The sequence below is a fragment of the Polypterus senegalus genome, chromosome 8 (assembly GCF_016835505.1).
Source record: "Polypterus senegalus isolate Bchr_013 chromosome 8, ASM1683550v1, whole genome shotgun sequence".
Taxonomy (NCBI): domain Eukaryota; kingdom Metazoa; phylum Chordata; class Cladistia; order Polypteriformes; family Polypteridae; genus Polypterus; species Polypterus senegalus.
In genome coordinates, this window is record NC_053161.1 from 158472845 (window position 1) to 158489878 (window position 17034).

At 40.3% G+C, this 17034-nt stretch overlaps 1 protein-coding gene across 1 annotated transcript in view; it reads right to left on the minus strand.

Annotated features, from left to right (window-relative positions):
• LOC120533169 (myelin regulatory factor-like protein) overlaps positions 1–17034 on the minus strand; it is a 100103-nt gene that overhangs the window by 19963 nt on the left and 63106 nt on the right. Inside the window, exons 18-21 of the mRNA XM_039759890.1 lie at positions 15559–15609; positions 15398–15462; positions 10950–11099; positions 9296–9349 (exon numbers count right to left, since the gene is read on the minus strand). Coding sequence (XP_039615824.1) covers positions 9296–9349; positions 10950–11099; positions 15398–15462; positions 15559–15609 — 320 coding nt within the window. The remainder of the gene's footprint in view (positions 1–9295; positions 9350–10949; positions 11100–15397; positions 15463–15558; positions 15610–17034) is intronic.

Consider the following 17034-nt stretch of genomic DNA (forward strand, 5'->3'; position numbering starts at 1 on the left):
AAGCTTCATGATGCTCCAACAATGATGGACGGATTAAAAGGAAGAAGTCTACGTGACCATCATCATCATCAAGCCCTTCCGTGAGAATCCTAAGTCCAAAGAGGACTGTTTCATTTATGTTAGGTAGAATGCCCAGAGGGGACTGGGCGGTATCATGGTCTGGAATCCCTACAGATTTTATTTTTCTCCAGCCGTCTGGAGTTTTTTTGTTTTTTCTGTCCCCCCTGGCCATTGAACCTTACTCTTATTCGATGTTAATTAATGTTGATTTATTTTGTTTTATAATTGTGTCTTTCATTTTTCTATTCTTTAATATGTAAAGCACTTTGAGCTACTGTTTGTATGAAAATGTGCTATAGAAATAAATGTTGTTGTTGTTGTTGATGACATTCCTTGTGCTTTTAGGATGGAGCCTGAGGAGGCGGGGCCAGCCTGATGTCACCACTTCTGAGCCCTCCCACCAGCTATTTAAGGCCAGAGCTGAGTAAACTCAAATCAAAAGAACATCGTCAAAGCAGTTTTATGAGGATTGCTGTTTTTGTTAGATTGTCTGGTGTTCTTAATTTGATTTGCTTCTGCTCTTGGTTTTCTTGTCTGGATTGAGTATTGGGACATAACTGCTTAGAATTTCATTTTAGGTTACTCCTTTTTGCACTATTTTTGCTCTTTTGAGCATTTTACATGTACATGTTCATGCCCAGCCGATGCTTTTATTCAAAGTAATTTACATTAACAAGGTCACCATAACTGAATAAACATCAGTCCGGGGGACTGTTCTGGAAAAAGTGGCACAGGACAAGGGTAAAACATTGATCATCACAAGTGAACAGCTCAGAACAAAATAGTTGGTTAAAATTTCTAGGATAAAACAAAAATAACAGCCAATGTCATCCATCCATTATCCAACCCGCTTTATCCTAACTACAGGGTCTGCTGGAGCCAATCCCAGCCAACACATGGTGCAAGACAGGAAACAAACACCGGGCAGGGCACCATCCCACCACAGGACACACACACACAAACACACTAGGGACAATTTAGGATCGCCAATGCACCTAACCTGCATGTCTTTGGACTGTGGGAGGAAACCGGAGCACTCAGAGGAAACTCACGAAGACACGGGGAGAACATGCAAACTCCATGGAGGGAGGACCCGGGAAGCAAACCCAGGCCTCCTTACTGTGAGGCAGCAGTGCTACTGCTAATATCAGTTAGACATAAATTTATTCATCAAACAAAAGAGTTTTAAAAGACTTCATAAGCACACTGAAGAGGTCAGAATTTCACATGGGGCTGAGCAGCTCGTTTCACCATCCAGGAGCTACACATTAACAGAGTCTGGATTGAGATTTAGTACCACACAGAGATGGCATCACTAGATGCCATTCATCAGCAGACCTGAGTAGTCAAGAAAGGACCTCAGAAGTGCCTCATTGCATATTGGTGATGACTCAATGACTACTCTTTAGACAAGAATTTGAACTTAATAATAATCCTTTAACTTCTGCTGGGGCTTTTGCTATATTCTGAGATATTTCTTGTTATTTTAACAACTTGACTTGTTTGGGGGTCTGCTGAGCTGGACGCCTGCAGTTAGCAGTTTTAAGGCTCACTGGATTTGGGATGAGACTCCTGGGACAGGCTGGTAAGATTATGGCTCTGCCTTTATAGTTCTTTTAGCAGACCTCAGACCCATTTTGCTAAGTTTGTAACTCCTTATAATAACAACACGTCACTTTGTTTACCATACCAAACAAATTGAATGACATTTTAGGGCAGGTGTTAATCCACTAGGCAGGGGGCAACTTGAGACCCATATTGCGTTGCAATTTAAGAATCTATACTGTAGGTCAATCCATAGATTGTGCAAATCCATCCTGGAAATCTTATCTATACTAATAAAAGGCAAAGCCCTCACTCACTCACTCACTCACTCACTCACTGACTGACTCATCACTAATTCTCCAACTTCCCGTGTAGGTAGAAGGCTTAAATTAGGCGGCTTCCCTGCGCTAACCGAAACCGATGTACGTACATATTCTGATAGTATGACGCCACTGTCGGCCGCCATATTGAACTTTCCAATGTAATTAATTTTCCAACTTCCTGTGTAGGTAGAAGGCTGACCCCATCTTCACGAAATTTGGGAGGTGGCTTTCCTGCGCTAACCAAAACCGATGTACATACTTATTTCGGTGGTATGACGCCACTGTCGGCCGTCATATTGAATTTTCCAAATGTCAATAATTCTCCAACTTCTTTTGTAGGTAGAATGCTGAAATTTGGCAGGCTCATTCCTTACAGCTTACTTACAAAAGTTAAGCAGGTTTCATTTCGAAATTCTATGGATAACGGTCATAACGGTCAACAACATCCGCCATGCTGAACTTTCTTATTCATGACCCCATCTACACGAAATTTGGTAGGCGGCTTCCCTGCGCTAACCGAAACCAATGTACTTACTTATTTCGGTGGTATGATGCCACTGTCGGCCACCATATTGAACTTTTCAACAGTCTTTGTTACTTATGGGCCCATCTTCAAGAAATTTCGTACGTGGGTTCCCAACGCTAACTGAATCCTACTTACATACATATATATGTCCATAGCCTGCAGCTCAGTGACCGTGTGAGGCGGCATTGGGTCCCCCATCCCAACGCCTCCCATGTTGTTGCTGCCTGCCTATATAAGGCAGTCCGTCGCTCCGGTCTCTACATTCCCTTCCTTGCTTCGCCTGCTGATAACTACAACCTTTTTATTTAATCCATGGCTTCTCCGATGTTTTATTGTTCATTTGTTACGATTATAGTTATTGTGTAGGTATTTTAGGCTTACTTTACATTGTTCAGGTACCCATTTCCTTTATCATTCCAACTGTACCCCCATTAACATGTCTATCAAGGTGATCACCATCGATCAAAGAACTGTCACTTACCGAGTGGTTTGCATGTCCAGAGATGGCACCTACCTTTTCCATTCTCTTTGCTACTTATTGCACGGCCGTATCAGGCTCACTCTTGATATCCGGAGGAACATTGTGTCTTATGTATTGAATGACTGGGACAGGTTCAAGGTGTGGACTGATGACAGTACATGAGATAATTATACTACACAGGAGCACTAGAAGAGTGAAATGCTTAAGCCCTTCACTTATGGATCTGCATGTGAGTTGATGGCTGCCGCTGAATTGTTCGGTTGTCGCTTTCAAGTGTACCGAAATGGCCAAATATTTTACACCTTTGGACAACCGCCAATGCCTCTTAAACATCTTAGATTGAGAGGTGACAATTTCAGTAGTGGACACTTTGATGTTTATGAATGTTTAAAACCTCAAAAGCTGGATGTGAAGTTATCGATGAAACCGGTTATATACTTACAGCACTTGACAGATGCTGAATGTCACTTCAACACAAGTCCTACAAATACTGTTGTAATTGAAATAAACCATGAAACTCAAACCGATTATGACAGCAGCAATCCAAGCTGTGAGATTTGAAACAAGATTACTGTTCATATGGCCAACTGTACATTGCATGCTCAAGAGTAAGCTCAGCGCACAGCTTGGTCATATTACAACCGGAGGGCCAAACTGACAATGTGGTATACAAAGAAATCCTTAACAAATAATTATTGGTATATTTTCCCTCAGTTTAAAAAGGTTTAATTTTCTTCTTAATAAAACTTTTAAGGCAGTACTTTGCCGCTGCGAAGCGCGGGTATTTTGCTATATATATCTATAAATATAGATATAATGTGTGTGTGTGTATGTGTATATATATATATACTAGCAAAATACCCGCGCTTCGCAGCGGAGAAGTAGTGTGTTAAAGAAGTTATGAAAAAGAAAAGCAAACATTTTAAAAATAACGTAAGATGATTGTTAATGTAATTGTTTTGTCATTGATATTGAGTGTTGTTGTCATATCTATCTATTTATATATATATATATATATATTTATATATATCTGTATATATCTATCTATATATATATATATATATATATATATATATATATATATATATATATATATATATATATATATATATATATAGCAAAATACCCGATTGGCAGCGGAGAAGTAAAAAGAAAAGGAAACATTTTAATAATAACGTAACATGATTGACAATGTAATTGTTTTGTCATTGTCATGAGTGTTGCTGGCATATATATATAAATATATATATATATATATATACATCTATACATATATATACACAGTTATATATATATATACATATACACACATACATATATATACATACTGTATATATACATACTGTATATACACATATACATATCTACATATATACTGTATATACACATTTATATATACAAATCTACATATATATCTACATATATATATATATTAGGTGGGACTCGATTAAAAAAATTAATCCAATTAATTAGAGGCTGTGTAAGAATTAATCTTGATTAATCGTATGTAATCACACACGTAAATTTGCCCCAAATCGCAAATGTTTTTTTTTTAATTTAAAAGTGTTTTAGTGGGCGACAGAATCAAATAATAGACATGTACATGAATATTGTAAACTGAAGCTGTTTTAATTTCTGAAAAAAAAGCCTTTAAACTGCATTTGAATTCAAAACAGAAACAAAAATATCATCCCTGGTTAAAATTGGGCAGACTTAAAAATAAAGTGGTAGTTTAAGTACTTTAAGTAGATTTTCAGAATAGTATTGTCTTTAAATAATAATAACCAAAATTTCAACATAAAGTGCAGTTTTTCTTCTTAAAAAATAAGTCAGAAACATAAAAGGTAATTTGACCAACTTAATCTTTAAACTCTGAGTAACCTTAGCCAAAATTATTTTGTACATTAGGCTAAAACAGTGTGATCATTGAACATTTTGTAATTAGATGTATTTAGAATTACTAACGGTCACGGAAGTCCAATGATCCCCAGTAAGAGCCACAAAGTCCGCTTTCTGTAATGCATCTAATTTTGCTTGCTTTTCAGTGTGCACAAAACCATGCTTTTATCAAGGCTTCGCTCGGAAGTCGAAATGATCAGTCGTAGGAACGCGCTTTATTCCGACTCTAACATTTTTGTAGCTGTGATGTGTGCATCAGTGTAATGGATGTACCAGGAAATGATGCATTGACAAAAGTTCCCGCTTGCTTGGAATTGAGAGTGTGATTAAATGCGTTATTTTTAACGCGTTATGGAGTACATGCATCGAAGCTTCTCAGCTGTGCTTGTGCTAATAAAGGGAAACATTTTAAAAATAACGTAACATGATTCTGCGTTAACCTAATATTTTTCATACGTCCCAAACCAAGGAGATGCGAAGGTAAAATGAATCAGTAGCGCGACATACTCAGTGCATCCCTCTCGGAATCGAACCTCGAATGTCGGCATTAGAGGCTTAAGACTCTACAATTGAGCCACAGCATGTGGCTTGTCTATGCTAGAGTATATACTGTAGATAGGGTATATATATACATTTAAATATATACCCGCGTATCGCAGTGGAGAAGTAGAAGTTATGAAAAGAAAAGGGAACATTTTAAAAATAACGTAACATGATTGTCAATATACAGTAATTGTTTTGTGAGTGTTATTGAATGTTGCTGTCATCAAGGATTTGATTATCATTATTTCTTTCAATCAGGTCATATTTGTACGATGTGTTGTGTTCAAGTTACATTCCCTGTTTGTCAATCGTTGTAAAGATGACAGGTTTCATTCATCGATTCGTTTCTTACTGCATCAATAAACAGCTCGTCTTCTTCTTTATCTGAGACCTGACACACTGCATGCACGGGTTTTCTTTACACTGTCTTCCTTTAGCGGGACATTGACTTTTTCCACCGTGTGCTTTGTTTCCACAGTAGCTGCATTTATGAATATGCTTATCAGACGCTTCATATTTTTGCTGCCTTTTCAATTGTGTAATTCGGTTTTGTTCAGCGCTTTTGGAACTGTTGCTTTTATCTGTGCACTGCGCCAGTTCACGTGAGCCACTCGGTGTACTTGCATCGAAGGTTCCCAGCTGTGCTGGTGCCATCTCGTGCTATGTCCATAGCTTTATTTAATGTTACCTTAGTCCTGGCACTTAAAACTTTCTCTCGCAGTTTCGCTGAGTTTGTGTCAAACACCACCCTGACCATCTCATCTTCCTCTCCATAAGCACAGTCCTTCACCCGTGAATATTTACCCGTGGCAGTTTGCTATTGGATTGCCGCTGACGGACGGCCTTCTATGGGCAGGCACTAAATTACAAACGCCAGCGGCAGCCTGTCTATGAACTTAATTTAAAGTGTAGGTTTACATCGTGCTTTGTTTCCGAAGTAGCAGAACTCGCTTCTTATTGTTTCGCTGCCTTCTCAATTATATAATGCATGTTTTCTTGAGCGCTTTTTGAGGTCTTCCTGGTTTTCTATGTACTGCGTGATTACGTGGGAGGCGTGATGATGTCACACGAAACTCCCCCCACGGCGTTGAAGCTCATCTCCATTACAGTAAATGGAGAAAACTGCTTCCAGTTATGACCATTACGCGTAGAATTTCGATATAAAACCTGCCCAACTTTTGTAAGGAAGCTGTAAGGAATCAACCTGCCAAATTTCAGCCTTCCACCCACACGGGAAGTTGGAGAATTAGTGATGAGTGAGTGAGTGAGTGAGTGAGTGAGTGAGTGAGTGAGTGAGTCAGTGAGTCAGTGAGTGAGTGAGTGAGTGAGTGAGGGCTTTGCCTTTTATTAGTATAGATATATATATTATACTGCTCAAAAGAATTAAAGGAACACTTTTTAATCAGAGTATAGCATCAAGTCAATGAAACTTATGGGATATTAATCTGGTCAGTTAAGTAGCAGAGGGGGTTGTTAATCAGTTTCAGCTGCTGTGGTGTTAATGAAATTAACCACAGACGCACTAGAGGGGCAACAATGAGATGACCACCAAAACAGGAATGGTTTAACAGGTGGAGGCCACTGACATTTTTCCCTCCTCATCTTTTCTGACTGTTTCTTCACTAGTTTTGACTAGTTCATCTCTGACTTGTTATGGAGCACGTTTAAGCTCATGTGTTTGCAGTGTTTCAATAAAAATCCTTCTTGTTTCTACGACCTCCTGTGTCTGTGTGCAAATCTGTGACCGAAGCGTGACAATATATTCCGACGCTGACTTTATATATTCAAGATTTGACTTTATATATTCCAGCGCTGACTTTATATATTCCGACGCTGACTTTATATATTTATGTTTTGACTTTATATATTCCAGCGCTTACATTATATATTCCGAAATATTCCAACGCCATCTTTATATACTCAGGTTTTGGGAAGCGCTGATCAATGTAATCGGTGTACCAGGAAATCATGCATTGACAGAAGTTCCCCTTTGCTTGTAATTGAAACTGTGATTAAATGCATTATTTTTTTAATGCGTTATGGAGCACATGCATCGAAGCTTCTCAGCTTGTCAATGTAACCTTTTGTAAGTAGTGCCTGGAGGATTCAGTGTGGAGAAACTCCACAGCGTGTGTATTAACTTGTGGATTTTTCTGTGAGTATTTGGTAGCAGCGTCACAAAGTCACTTCTGTAAGACTGCGTTGGCTGCGAAGCTCAGCTCAGAGCGAAATGAGATGAATGGGAGGGGAGATGATGACGTGACTCCTCCACCCGCCTTAACTGTCAATCCCCCACAAACACAGTCTCTCGGAATTTGCATAAATACAGCCATTCACGTGCAATTTTAACTTAGTTACAAAGTGATCAAAACTCTCGTTTATATCCTGCGTCCTCTCATTAAACTTGTATCCCGCATTACCTGTGGGCATGAGAAACGCCAGCAGCAGCCTGTCTATGAACTTAATTTAAAGTTTAGGTTTACACCTTGCTTTGTTTCCGAAGTAGCAGCACTTATGAATATGGTAGTATATGTCACTCGCTCGCTTCTTATTGTTTCGCTGCCTTCTCAATTATATAATGCATCTTTTCTTCAGCGCATTTTGGAGCTCTTCCTGGTTTTCTACGTACTGCGCTGCACAGTCAGTTCACGTGATTACGTGAGAGGCGTGATGATGTCACATGAAACCCCGCCCCCCCACGTCTTTCCAGCTCAACTCTATTACAGTTAATGGAGAAAAATACCTTCCAGTTATGACCCTTACGCGTAGAATTTCGAAATGAAACCTGCCCAACTTTTGTAAGTAAGCTGTAAGGAATGAGCCTGCCAAATTTCAGCCTTCTACCCACACGGGAATTTGGAGAATTAGTGATGAGTCAGTGAGTGAGTGAGTGAGTGAGTGAGTGAGTGAGGGCTTTGCCTTTTATTATTATATATATATATATATATATATATATATATATATATATATATGTGTGTGTGTGTATGTATGTACAGTATGTATGTGTGTATATATATATATAGAGAGATATACAGTAGATATAGATATATATGGATATATATATAGATATAGATATATATACTGTATATATAATGTGTGTGTATGTATGTATGTGTATATATATATATATATATATGACAGCAACACTCATAACAGTGACAAAACAATTACATTGACAATCATGTTACGTTATTTTCAAAATGTTTCCTTTAATTTTTCATTACTTCTTTAACACACTACTTCTTCGCTGCGAAGCGCGGGTATTTTGCTAGTCTTTATATATATAAAATCCAATGTCTGTCTGTCTGTCTGTCCACCCACTTTTCACAAGAGAACTGATTTGGATCGGGTTGTTTTATATAATTTGCTTGAACATTCCGGTTGATTTTACGACCTCTCTCATTGCGTTATGTATCTTAGTTGACTTTCTGTAGCAATTTATTTGCGTGAATCCGAGAGAGATGCAGTGGGCTGAGGGGAGGGGGTGGGGACCTCCTCACTCACATGCCAGCCTCGGAGCATAATTAAAATCCTCTTAGCTAGTGAACAAGACATCTACTTAATGGATTTAGATCTGTTTTTTTTTTTTCTAGAATTTGCTAGAACATTCTGGTTGATTTTGCAACTTCTCTCATCGTGTTAAGAATCATAGTTCACTTGCAGGAGCGATATATTTGTGCTAATCCCAGACAGAGGCTGCGAGCCGAGTGGAGGGGGAAGCGTAATGTCAGGAGTGGGGAGTCGGTCTACCTCTGTGTTTTGGAGTGTAACTTGCCTCCGCTTAGCTTGCAATACCTTTTTGTTTATTGATTTTTAAAGTTTGTCCTGTTTCACTACTACGCGGGCAGAGCTGTGGGGATGGCTAGTAAAAAATAAAGGCAGAGATATGAACACTTTTAGGGAGTAGGTCATACGTACAATCTTGGTCATTTCTGCTATGTTCTTGCCTCTCTCGGTGCATGAGTTGAGGATCTGAAAGAAAAATAGCATTGTGTTAGCATAGTAAGTGTCAAAATAAAGGAAAACTAAAGAAATTAGGAAGGACCATTCAGTTTGCATGCTTCATTTTCTCGATTCAGCCTGGTGTCTCATCCTGTTGAGAAATATGGCCACCAAACAGCCAATTCCATCAAAATTGAGGATTCTGTCCAATGATCACTCAACTGTTTTGGATGCATTAATTATGCAATTATTTAAGCATTCACATTCCAGCCATGATGGACAAACAGATATTGTGGCAAGAGTCTGTACTTCTCTTTCAGGAATCTGAAATGCAGGTCAAACCTCTAGAGCAGGGGTATCAAATTCCAGGCCTGGAGGGCCGCAGTGGCTGCAGGTTTTCATTCTGACCCTTTTCCTAATTGTTGACCAGTTTTCACTGCTAATTAACTCTTTTTCCCTTCATTTTAATAGCCCTGTTTTTAAGGATGCAGTCCTCTGAATTGATTCGTATCTTCATGAAATGGCATCAAACAGAAATGAGATGTGAGACGAGCCAACAGATGAGCAGCTAAACTGGCATTTCAAACTCCAACCAATCTATTAATGAGAAGATGATTCTTGCTGTTAATTAAGTAAGCCCGTTATTTAATTTTTTGAGTGTTGCTGCTCTCATTCTGCCACAGCATACATTTCCAAAAATGTTGAATTTCTGTTTGTCAAACGTTTTGGTGACCTGAGAGATCAACCTTACTGAGACCTTCACTTTTCTTTATTTTCAGATATTGTGTGACGGGCACAGGTGCACCACTGTCTCCCGCTTCTGTCCTCACCGGACGACATCACTTCCGGTTTCCACCCCGATGACATCACTTCTGGGCTCTAATAATAATGTCACTTCCAGCTCCATCCTGATGACATCACATCCGGCTCATAATGATGATGTCACTTCCGGCGCATAATGACGACGTCATGTCCGGCCCAACCCTGATGATGACACTTCCAGCTTGACTCTGATGACATCAATTCTGTTTCCTCTGTCTAGTGACATCACTTCAATTCCTCCAACAGCCATTTTTTTTCTGTACAAAAACCTCCATGAATCATATGTCCAATTGTCGAATGTAATTTTTGCAAAAAGACCATTTTCTTGCAAGCAGTTCTCATCTGGTCATTCCAGACATCATACGAGAAGGTTTCCCCAGACTTGTACCTTTGTTTTGTCTTTTGATATCTTGACACTGCGTAATGTGTGACATTTTGGTGACAGGCTGTTTAAATTTGTGCGGTAATTTAAAGGTTGTCAGACTTCGAAGGAAACACATTGCTAAAAGAAGAACACGAGTTGGCTATCCAGAAACACAAACCAAAGCCGTAACTAATGAAGCAGGTAAGGTCTCCAGTCTTCACTAAAGTCTTCTCTTTGTTGTATGTAAATGTATAGAATAATGTTAAAGGAAGAGTAAGCCTTGTGGGTGGAATTGATCAAGAGATAAATAAATCTAACAGAAAACTCATTGTGACAATTATAATTGTCTAAAGCATTATCAAAACTGGCAAAGTGGGCATCATACTACTTGAACAACCACAATATATGGCTTAATATGACTTAAATAAATGTCTTTCCCCTTACCTGTCCACTGACTGTCACTCCTCACGGCCTTACGTGCTCGCCGGAAGGGTGAGGAGCTACCATTGCAGCAGAACGCAACTTCACAGGGAGGAATGTTACAAAAACTGATGTCAGGTGGCCAGGGTTCTGGTGTGACTGTGCTTGTTTTGCCTGATGAAAAAGAGAGGAGAGCCCTTATTAACATCTGCAGGCATCTTTTAGCTAATGCCCATGTGCTGTGGTCAGTGGCATTTGATCCCTTACACCACCATTAGCTCACAGCTCCCATGTTGCTGGACACTTGGCATTCACTCAGTAATAAGAACTAAATCTCAGAAGATCTGATAATTCCCCTGGCACCATTGCTTTGACTCCTGCCCCTCTCTCTTTCATGTAATCACACAGAAAAACTATCCATGAATGCATGGCCACCAAGTCAGTAAACCAGAGTTTATCCAGTTGAGGAACAGGAGAACTAATGCTGGTCAAGCGAGTAAGTTCACCTCTGAGTCTCTAAAAGTGGGAGTAATGCATTACATGGCATGTGACAGACGGTCGTGATTGAAGGACCGGGGAGAAGACATGGCCACAACAATACTTGCCCAGGGACAAACGAGGGCAAACCCCCTAGATTGCATCGGGACCACGAGCTTGGAGCTTGGAAGCTCAACCCTGCTGGGGCCCGTGGCTGCGGCTAGGAGGTGCCTGGTCAGTTCTGGAGCCCTGGACTGCAGCACTGCCAAAAGAGGATCCGAGTGCACCAAGAGCACTTCCACCACACCAAGAAGTGGTGGATGATCGTCAGAGGGCACCTGGATTGCTTCTGGGTACAGTATAAAGGAGGCCACCTCCCTCCGTTCAAGGAGCCTGAGTCAGGCGGAGGAGGAGGAGGAAGACAAAGCTTGCGAGGAGAGGGCTGGAGGTGGCAAAGACAGAGAGAGATAAGGAAAATTGAAAGATGGGACTGAGCATATTAGTTGGCGATTTCTGAGCTGAAAAGGCAAAAAAAAAAAGAATAAAAACCGTGTGTGTTTAGGCGTGTGTGTTTAGGACTTGTGTCACTGAGCCTGTCTGTGTTGGGGCTGATTTCCCACAGACTGCAGGCTCTATCTTTCTCAACCTCATTGCCATGACGAATCACTCAAGGTCCCACCTTTCTCCATTTCACATCGTCACTTTGATAGGCAGAAATGGCAGCTCTAGTTGTGCTAAGTGGAATTCCCCTCTCCGACTGAAGATGTGGTTTTATAACTTCATAACGACAACTAGGAGGTCATCAAATTACACAATCTCTCGGCATTGCTGCTCCCTTTGTAATGTAATCTGACCAAGGAATCCTTGGAATGGACATTGTCTCATTTGACCAAATGGGTCCTCACTTGAGTCCTGTCCTGCCAACAGAGTGAAACATCTTGAATCTGGTCTAAGCTGAAGTAGAACTCTGTTAGTTCATGTAAAGTATTGAGCTTTTCTTTAAAGGTGATCCATATTGTTTTTCACATAATAGTGTGAACGTTATTTACCAAAAACTCTATTGTAATTATTAGTCAGTATTTTCCACTAAATGATTATTATTTATTTTGTAATTTGTCCTGTTTGTGCATGATTGTTTAATGATTCGTAGGCCCTGAAGAAGAAAAAGCTGATCCTAAAATGTGCAGGCCATGGTTTCTTTCTTGACATGCTCCAAAAAGACACTGAGGCATTCCTTGGTCTTTTGAATGACTATTTACTACTCACTCTGGATCAAACACCTCTGGATATACACCATAATGTCTTCTATGCTCCTCTGACTCTTTTCCTGGATTTTATAAAAGCATTCATGGAACAATCTACTGGTGGACAGAAGAGTTTTTGACAAAGTTATCAGAAAGCCATATGATAATCACCATAATGGTAGAAAGAAAAAGATGGGCAGCAATATCTGCTGAACATCGAGCAAATCACCAAAGCCAATTAAATAATGAAGAAAGAAAAAGAATACAAGGACAAGATATATAGACAAACAAGAAATAAACCTGAATATAGCCTGATATGTTCTGGAAATTCAAAACATTTTAGGTTGTGGCAACTTGGTGGCCACTTTACTGCTGGTCTCCGCAAGTCCATCTATTGATAATCCCCCAGGACATGCTACATACAGTGCATCTGGAAAGTATTCACAGCGCATCACTTTTTCCACATTTTGTTATGTTACAGCCTTATTCCAAAATGGATTAATTTTTTTCCTCAGAATTCTACACACAACACCCCATAATGACAACATGAAAAAGTTTACTTGAGGTTTTTGCAAATTTATTAAAAATAAAAAAACTGAGAAAGCACATGTACATAAGTATTCACATCCTTTGCCATGAAGCTCAAAATTGAGCTCAGGTGCATCCTGTTCGCCCTGATCATCCTTGAGATGTTTCTGCAGCTTAATTGGAGTCCACCTGTGGTAAATTCAGTTGATTGGACTTGATTTGAAAAGGCACACACCTGTCTGTATAAGGTCCCACAGTTGACAGTTCATGTCAGAGCACAAACCAAGCATGAAGTCAAAGGAATTGTCTGTAGACCTCTGAGACAGGATTGTCTTGAGGCACAAATCTGGGGAAGGTTATAGAAAAATGTCTGCTGCTTTGAAGGTCCCAATAAGCACAGTGGCCTCCATCATCCGTAAGTGGAAGAAGTTTGAAACCCCCAGGTCTCTTCCTAGAGCTGGCCGGCCATCTAAACTGAGCGATCGGGGGAGAAGGGTTTGTCACCTTAGTCAGGGAGGTGACCAAGAACCCGATGGTCACACTGTCAGAGCTCCAGAGGTCCTCTGTGGAGAGAGGAGAACCTTCCAGAAGGACACCATCTCTGCAGCAATCCACCAAACAGGCCTGTATGGTAGAGTGGCCAGACGGAAGCCACTCCTTAGTAAATGGCACATGGAAGCCCACCTGGAGTTTACCAAAAGGCACCCAAAGGACTCTCAGATCATGAGAGACAAAATTCTCTGGTCTGATGAGACAAAGATTGAACTCTTTGGTGTGAATGCCAGGCATCACGTTTGGAGGAAACCAGGCACCGCTCATCACCAGGCCAATACCAATCCCTACAGTGAAGCATGCTCATGCTGTGGGGATGTTTTTCAGCAGCAGGAACTGGGAGACTAGTCAGGATAAAGGGAAAGATGACTGCAGCAATGTACAGAGACATGCTGGATGAAAACCTGCTCCAGAGTGCTCTTGACCTCAGACTGGGGTGACGGTTCATCTTTCAGCAGGACAATGACCCTAAACACATAGCCAATATATCAAAGCAGTGGCTTCAGGACAACTCTGTGAATGTCCTTGAGTGGCCCAGCCAGAGCCCAGACTTGAATCCCATTGAACATCTCAGTTGATGATTGACCTCCAAGGTTATTCCTCTTTATATTTTTATTTTAGTTTATACAATTTATATTGTAGAATTAACTCTTGGCAGTGGCCAGGAGGGCGGCTGTGTGGCACATATGCGTATGGGCGCCATTCTCATCCCTACCACCTTCGCCTACCTCTTCATATCTTAAATCATTCTTGAGGCAGATTGAAGACTTAAGTGCAAGCTTAAGTGAAAAATTTAAGAAAACGTACTAAGTAATTGCAACACAAACACTGACTTAATCAGTTTTAATGTGAAAAGATGCCAACAAAAGAAGAGATGCAGTGGGCCTCTAGGGTGGAGAAAAGAAGAGCTTGCTCAGGAAGCAGCAAGCGCATCAACCTCTGAGCAAACAAATGGTAAACATACAGAGAAAGAGTATTAAAGCTTGAAGTCAAGTGTATCCACTGCACGTTATCGTGCAGCACGCCGTTACTGGAGTATTGATAATTCCCCAGCACATGGTACACATACATTCATAATTCATAACCAGGTGTTTAAGTATTGTGTTTATTGATCACCATATATTGAACTTTATTAAATGTAAATAAAGGACAGAAAAATGACGCGTGTTCAACTGTTTACAGCTAAGTGATCGAAGAAAACAGTGATAGCCACCACAATGGCAGAAAGAAAGCAACTCGCAGAAAGTGATTAAGTGATGAAGAGCGAGGAAGACTAAGAATATATATTTACATCAGTGTTTCTCTGAATACCACTGCTTAACACAGTTATGTCTGTAATCTGGCCAATGTCAAGCTGTATTTTTCAATATTGAAAACAAAAGAACGTGTTGCCAAAATAGAGATGTTCAGGTTGCCCTAGATGAGCCACCAGAAATAACAAAACAGATTGTAACTTGTAGAGAAACTATTTGAAGTAACTGTTTAGGAAACATAAGGAGTGTCAGCAGCTCCTAATCTTTAACTTGGTTTTTACTTGCATTTCATATTAGGAGAGCGTGTTTCACTAATATTAAAATAACACGTGCTGAGAATGCATGTCGTTTTCCCTCTTTCACACAGGTATTACACCATTCATGAGATGCAGCGAGCCCTGATAAATAAGAGACTTACCGGTTGGTAGAGCAGAGGCAGGCGTTGTCAATGTGTCTGGAGTTGTGAGTTTTCCCAGCTCAGTACTACACATGAGTGAAATGAAAAAGACAGAATCATAAATAAGTTACACGACTGAAACAAAGGGAGGAAGCAGCAGATTCGGAGACATTAGGGATTACCTTTCATCTTCCACCAGACTCAGCATGTAAAGTGCAGAAATTGTAATCACGCTGAAAAAAGAAAACAAGATCACCGTTTCAGTGGTCAGGCAGGTGGGAAGAGGGTCTGACAAGAGAGCTGTTATGTCATACCAGGGGCTTTCATATTGACTGTTGTTCACCTGGCAGGTGGTAAGTCGTAATCAGAGTTCTGTCCTATCGATTGTCTCTATCAAATTATCATAATAAAACAAAAGCAAAGGGTCAGGAAGTGGAAATACTAAAGTACCTGAAACACACACATGCATACATGAAAAATTTTGTTTAGATAAACGCAGATAATGACATGTTTGATGTGCCACTTTTCATATCCGCTAGAGAGAGCTGGCACAGGACAATATCTCCCCCAGAGCAAACTCAGCCACAGGGGATGCACAAACCAGTGTGTTTCTTCGTGCCGGTCCCAAGCCCGGATAAATGGGGAGGGATATGTCAGGAAGGGCATCCGGTGTAAAATTTTGCCAAATAAATATGTGAACAACAATACAAATTCCATACCAGATTGGTCGAGGCCTGGATTAACAACGACCGCTACCAGTACTGTTAGCCAACAGGGTGACTGTTGGCTGAAGAAGTGGTGGGAAATCTGTGTGGAAGAAGATGAAGAGGAGGAAGGTAAAGAGAGTAGAACTGAGAGTAGGAAATTTGAATTATGGCAGAATGACTGGCAAGTGGAGAGAGTTAGCAGATATGATGGAGAGTAGGAAGGTTGATATATTGTGCGTGCAGGAGACTAAATGGAAGGGGAGTAAGGCCAGGTGGATCGGAGGTGGATTCAAATTGTTCTATCATGGTGTGGATACGAGGGGAAATGGGGTAGGAGTTAGGATTAGGTTTAGGGAGAAATGGAGTAGGGGTTTTTCTGAAGGAACAGTACGTCAAGAGTGTTTTGGAGGTCAAAAGAGTGTTAGACAGAGTAATGATTATAAAGCTGGAAATTAGAGGTGTGATGATGAATGTTGTTAGTGCATCATAATAACTATTCATGGTGACTCTAAAATCGGTACTGACCCCTACTCTCTCTTCTGTTTCTTTTTTCCGGTTTCTTTGTGGTGGTGGCCTGCGCCACCTCCACCTACTCAAAGCTTCATGATGCTTCAACAATGATGAATGGATTAAAGTCTACGTGACCATCATCATCATCAAGTCCTTCCGTGAGAACCCTATATCCAAAGAGGACTGTTTCATTTATGTTAGGTAGAATGCCCAGAGGGGACTGGGCGGTCTAATGGTCTGGAATCCCTACAGATTTTATTTTTTCTCCAGCCGTCTGGAGTTTTTTTTGTTTTTTCTGTCCCCCCTGGCCGTTGGACCTTACTTATTCTATGTTAATTAATGTTGACTTATTTTGTTTTCTTATTGTGTCTTTTATTTTTCTATTCTTTATTATGTAAAGCACTTTGAGCTACTGTTTGTATGAAAATGTGTTATATAAAT